The sequence below is a fragment of the Marmota marmota genome, unplaced genomic scaffold (genome assembly GCF_001458135.2).
Source record: "Marmota marmota marmota unplaced genomic scaffold, marMar, whole genome shotgun sequence".
NCBI lineage: Eukaryota > Metazoa > Chordata > Mammalia > Rodentia > Sciuridae > Marmota > Marmota marmota.
Window position 1 is genome coordinate 567 of NW_026005682.1, and position 5729 is coordinate 6295.

At 36.9% G+C, this 5729-nt stretch overlaps 1 protein-coding gene across 1 annotated transcript; it reads left to right on the plus strand.

The window, feature by feature from the left end:
• Positions 1-220: 220 nt before the first annotated feature.
• On the plus strand, positions 221-1315 carry LOC107134334 (heterogeneous nuclear ribonucleoproteins A2/B1-like; the record flags this gene model as incomplete). The annotated part of the gene is made up of 1 exon (XM_048797582.1): positions 221-1315. A coding segment is annotated over exon 1 (959 nt), but the record flags the coding sequence as incomplete, so codon positions are not given.
• Between the last annotated feature and the right edge of the window lie 4414 nt (positions 1316-5729).

The following is a 5729-nucleotide window of genomic DNA, read 5'->3' on the forward strand; positions in this document are numbered from 1 at the left end:
CTGAGATCTTCTGATACCCTCCCCACAGTCTGGATTACTTCATTCCTATGGTGGGTGTGAACTCAAGGACAGATAAATCTGCCTAATTTGGGGAAAAAAGGTAATCCCATTTCCCTGAGATTAGGGAGGGGAGAGATTAGGGAGAAGCAAGTCCATTTTAAAAATAAATTGGAGTTAGTCGGAGGAAGGTTCTAGAAAAGCAGCGGCAGTAGCAGCAGTGCTGGTCCTGTGTGGAGGTGCTCGTCAGCGGCAGTTCTCACTCCAGCGCCAGGAAGAGTCCGGTTTGTGTTTGTCTGCGGAGATCTCTCTTATCTCACTTGCCTGCGGGAAATCCGGCTGAAGCGACTGAGTCCACGATGGAGAGAGAAAAGGTACAGTTCTGTAAACTCTTCATTGGTGGCTTAAGTTTTAAAACCACAGAAGAAAGTTTAAGAAACTTCTATGAGCAATGGGGAAAACTTACAGATTGTGTGGTTATGAGGGATCCTGCAAGCAAAACATCAAGAGGATTTGGTTTTCTAACTTTCTCATCCAAGGCTGAGGTTGATGCTACCATGGCTGCAAGACCTCATTCAATTGATGGCAGAGTGGTTGAGCCAAAACCAGCTGTAGCAAGAGAGGAATCTGGAAAACCAGGGGCTCCTGTGACTGTGAAGAAGCTGTTTGTTGGCGGAATTAGAGAAGATACCGAGGAACACCACCTTAGAGATTATTTTGAAGAATATGGAAAAATTGACACCATTGAGATAATTATGGATAGGCAGTCTGGAAAGAAAAGAGGCTTTGGTTTTGTTACTTTTGATGACCATGATCTTGTGGACAAAATTGTATTGCAAAAATACCACACCATCAATGATCATAATGCAGAAGTAAGAAAGGCTTTGTCTAGACAAGAAATGCAAAAAGTCCAAAGTTCCAGGAATGGAAGAGGAGGCAACTTCAGAGGAAGATCTGATGGATATGGAAGCGGAGGTGGATTTGGGGATGGCTCTAATGGATCTGGAGGAGGACCTGGACGTGGCAATTTTGGAGGTAGTCCTGGTTATGGAGGAGGAAGAGGAGGCTATGGTGGTAGAGGATCTGGCTATGGAAACCGGGGTGGGGGCTATGGAGGTGGTTATGACAACTATGGAGGAGGAAATTATGGAAGTGGAAATTATAATGATTTTGGAAATTATAACCAGCAACCTTCTAAATATAGTCTAATGAAGAGTGGAAACTTGGGTAGCAGGAACATGGGGCGACCATGTGGTAGAGGAAATTATGGTCCTGGAGGAAGTGAGGGTTATGGTGGGAGGAGCATCCCACCATTATGGTGGGAGTATCTACTGAGCTTCATACTATTTGCCTTGAGCTTCATTGTATAAATAGGAGAGGATGAGAGCTCAAAGGTAACTGAACAGCTTCAGGTTATCAAAATAACAATGTTAAGAAAATTCTTATCTCAGTCATGCATAAATATGCAATGATATGGCAGAAGACACCAGAGCAGATGCAGAGAGCCATTTTGGGAATGGATTAGATTATTTAATAACATTACCTTACTGTGGGGGAAGGATTGTAAAAAATAAAAATAAAAATAATAAAAACCTTTGAGACAGTTAAAAAAAGAATTCGAAAATTTGAAGAAAAATCTAGAGTGGTTCATTATTATTATTGTTATTTTTTATAGTTTATTATTTTGGGAGAAGGAAGGTTAAACAAATTGAAACATAGAGATAACCAATGTTTAATTTAAATTTTATTCCTTCTAATTAATTTTCATGTCTTATTTAATACTGAATATATTCATCTATTTGGACTAATTTTTATTTGTCATTTAAATATTAATAGTAAAATGCACTTAAATTAAAAATTTACATTGTTCATTTTATCTTTTCTAAATGTATGATTTTTTTTCCTGTAAATGAACTCACAAATTAGGAAATCTTGAGTACAGAAAAAGTAGCAATGAGTTTTGGCCTTTTTCATGGCAAAGAGTTGAGAAGAATTTTCTGTCCTCATGTGTTTAACTTGCTTATAGAAATGGCAAACAAAGAATAACTCAGTGGATCTAAGAAACTTAAATCAAAGAACAGATCCCTGGGAAGATAGAAAGTGGTTGGTTTTTAATAGGGACTGTTTTTTTTTTTTCCTAGTTCTGTGAGAATAGGTGATGGGGAACAGCAGTGAGTGACATTGTTATGGAAAATAGTCCAAGTATTATATCTGAGCTCTCTCTTGATTGGGGCTAAACTTTTAATTATGCTTTAAAAATATTTAAAAAATTGCCTGATTATTGACTGTTTTCCAACTGCAAGACAGAAAAAGCGAGGTCAAGCTCTGGTAAGATTAGTGGAATGAGCTCAGGGGAACACCTACATCTGTGTGTTGTTGGTAGTTGGTATCAGCAGTTGCCTGGTGCAGATACCTGCCTTGGAATTTTGTTTTTACTTTCACAAATGCTATGATTTAGGTAATAGAAAGTAAGGAAGGAAACTCTGAAAGAAAAAGAGCAATGGACCATTGGAGGTACTGAGCCAGTATGGTATAACTACTTTATCCCAGGCAGGTTAATTGATGATTTAGACAAATTCAAGAAGATACATGGGGCTGAAGAGATATCTGACATATATTTATTGATGGATAGGAGAGCAGAAAGTCCTGTTTACCTTATGTACAAGATTACAACAAAGTCTGCAGCATGCCAAATATGAGTTCATGCATTACATAAGACTACACAGGGACTGTTGCTTCTGACTTCCATAACACATTGCTCCTTGGACATATGGGTGAGGGAGCCTGATAAACTGCATTTTCCTTATAGCCAATATTTCTTGAATCCAGGGTTTCCAGGGTCAGCATCACCTGGTAAGAGTAATTAAATGGAATGTGATTAGGTTCAAGTTTTAGGAGCAGCAGTTCTCTTCTCTGCATTGTGTAATCTCCACCACTCCCTAAAATCAGCAAGAGGCAGAAAAAAAAGGGGTAACCTTTGGTTCCTCTTTTAAATATCTGAGTAGTCAAAATAACTAATCTTTTCAGAGTAATATGAATTTTACTGAAGGCAATGATATATTTGAGAAATGAAGCCATTAATAAAAAGAAAAATAAGTTGACTTGATTAAAAAGATGAGGCAGAATCAATGAACTAAAAAATGAAACTAACTTAAAATAAGCTTGATATATATACCCAGTGGGTGAGAACATTGATAATGTGAAATAAAGCAAACATTTATAACAAATAACAATAGATGAAGGCAATGAAGATAAAAATTTACTGATCTGGAATACATGTCCACTCTCAGAAAATGTTTGGAAACAAATGAAGAAGGGGAAAGTGTGAAGACCAACACTAAAAGATATGTTGTATAGACGAAACAATGATAGTATATAATAATAGAAAAATCTAGAAAGAAGGCAAAACAGTAGAAGTATTCAAAGAAATAATTGAGAATTTGCAGAATAAATGTAGTGCAAGATGCATTCCCTGAGAAGAAGACTATAACCTGAAATTTAGATTGAAGGATGTTTACTGATGTACTGTAGAAGTGAGGATCAGGAAGCAGGACTGGGAGGGAATGAGCCACAGCCTGCTCAGTATCAGTCTCAGCTGAGCCCCTAGGGAGTTTGGTATGGGAATATGGGTAATTTGGAGTTGTCTTCAGTTATACTGCCTGGGGTTAGGCCTTTATAGTGGCATTGGTTGGCACTGGGTGAAGGCACCCATGAGATGGGTGTGGCCATAAGTGAGACAGCTTTCTGGAGCTGAGGTAATCCCCAATTGCAGGCTGGATGCTGAGGACTGTTTTGTCAACAGCATTTCCAAATTTCTTCATAAAATGCTCTTGGAATGGATTCNTCCCACAGCAAACAGAACCAGTCCATATTCCCATTCCAAAAGAGAGAGCTTACTTGTGTGTTACTTAGGTAGCACATTGGTTTTCCTATTAGCTTTCAGTAAACCTTTGTAACTTCCAATTTTATTAAACAAAATGTATTTTCATTAGTAATGGAGACACAATTTCATTTTCTCTTTGGTTATTATTTGTTCCTATAACCATCTGTCACATGAGGAGGTGGAGGGGAGATCACACAGTAATTTTATTTTAACAGGGAAATTTTAACATAAAGAATTATAAAACAATCATGAAAAACTGGAATACTGACAGATTGGATATAAGTAAGTGAAGAACTCTAAGGAATATAGGAATAACCAAAATAAGAAACAATCACAAAACACAGGGAATAGAGTACTCAAGAATACATTTCCTCCTGAAGCTGAGATAGAGCACTCAAGCTGTTGGGACCACTCCTGAATCCGAATGTCTGATATAGAATCCCCAGGAGGCAGATTTTGAGATGAGGATTAGGATGCAGAATACTTATTAAGGAGTACCTTCTGGGTAAAATTTGTATAGGCAAGGGAAGGAAAGAGTAGGACTGGGCAGAAAAAAAAATTGTATTGAGATGCATTACTGATGACTGCTAAATGGATTTTTGAAGCTAGAACTGTCCAAATTTGGGCTGAGACGGCAGGCTGTTTTAGTTCTGTGAGCAGTCAGTGGATGAAGGTAGCTCCAAGAAGGAATTGGCCTTGAGCCAGTAAACTCTGTAGTCAAGACAAATCTCTGAAGTGCCAATGTTTCTCATTATTGTAATCTGGCCATTGCACATTCATAACTTTGTGATTTCTTTCTTACATGTGTATTCAGGAGCTTTCACAATAGCATTTTGCACAATTGCTAGGAATCTGAAAGAACATAAATGTCACTCAACCACCTATTGGATAAAGCTATTTCTTGTATTTGTTCAGTGGAATACTATACAATGATGAAAATAAATAAATGATAGCGAATGCAAGGAAGCTAAATAAAATGTACAAACAATATTGAGGTAAAGATACATAATAGAATAGAAAGCACACAGTATGTTTTCATTTATATAAATTTCAAAATCAAATGATAATTATATATTTAAGGGATATACATTAGTAGCTTAATACATTCAAGAAGAGAAAGGGATAGAAAAACAAAAAGGTCAGATTAGTGATGATGTTTTAAGAGATTAGGAGGACTGGGATTAGAAATAGATATTCAGAGGATTCAGGGAAGGGGAACGCTCTAATTCTTTTGTTTTTAGTTTTTTGAGGAAAAAATATCTTAGACTCAAGTCCATTTTATTAATTATATGTTTCTATAATCTCTTAACATTCAAGCAGTATTTACAGTTAAATTTCACATTAAAGATAAACACTATTTGGCTTAGGGAACAGAAAGCTGAGTCACTTGCATCCTTCATATCAGATACTATATTTTCAACAGTTTCTAGTAGGCTCTAATTCTTGACTGGTGATGTGGCTTGGTCCACAGTTTTATTATGAACAATTATATATCCCTAAATTGATAACCTAGAAAAAAATGAATAAATTCCTTGACCCATTCATCTTATTAACATTAAATTATGAAGAAACAGGCAAGGTAAACAGAGCAATAAAGCAGTTAGGGGATAGAATCAGTGATAAAAAGCCTCCCACCAAAGAAAGGCCCAGGACCTGATGGCTTCACTCCTGATTTGTTCTATAAAACATTTTAAGAAGAACTCATATAAATTCTTCTCTAACTTATCTAAAAAACTTAACAGAAAGGAACACCTTCAAACTCATTTTAGAAGGCCAGGATTACCCTGACACAAAGCCAGATGCAGGAGGAGGAAGAGAAGAAGGAAGAGGAGGAGGAGGAGGTATGGGG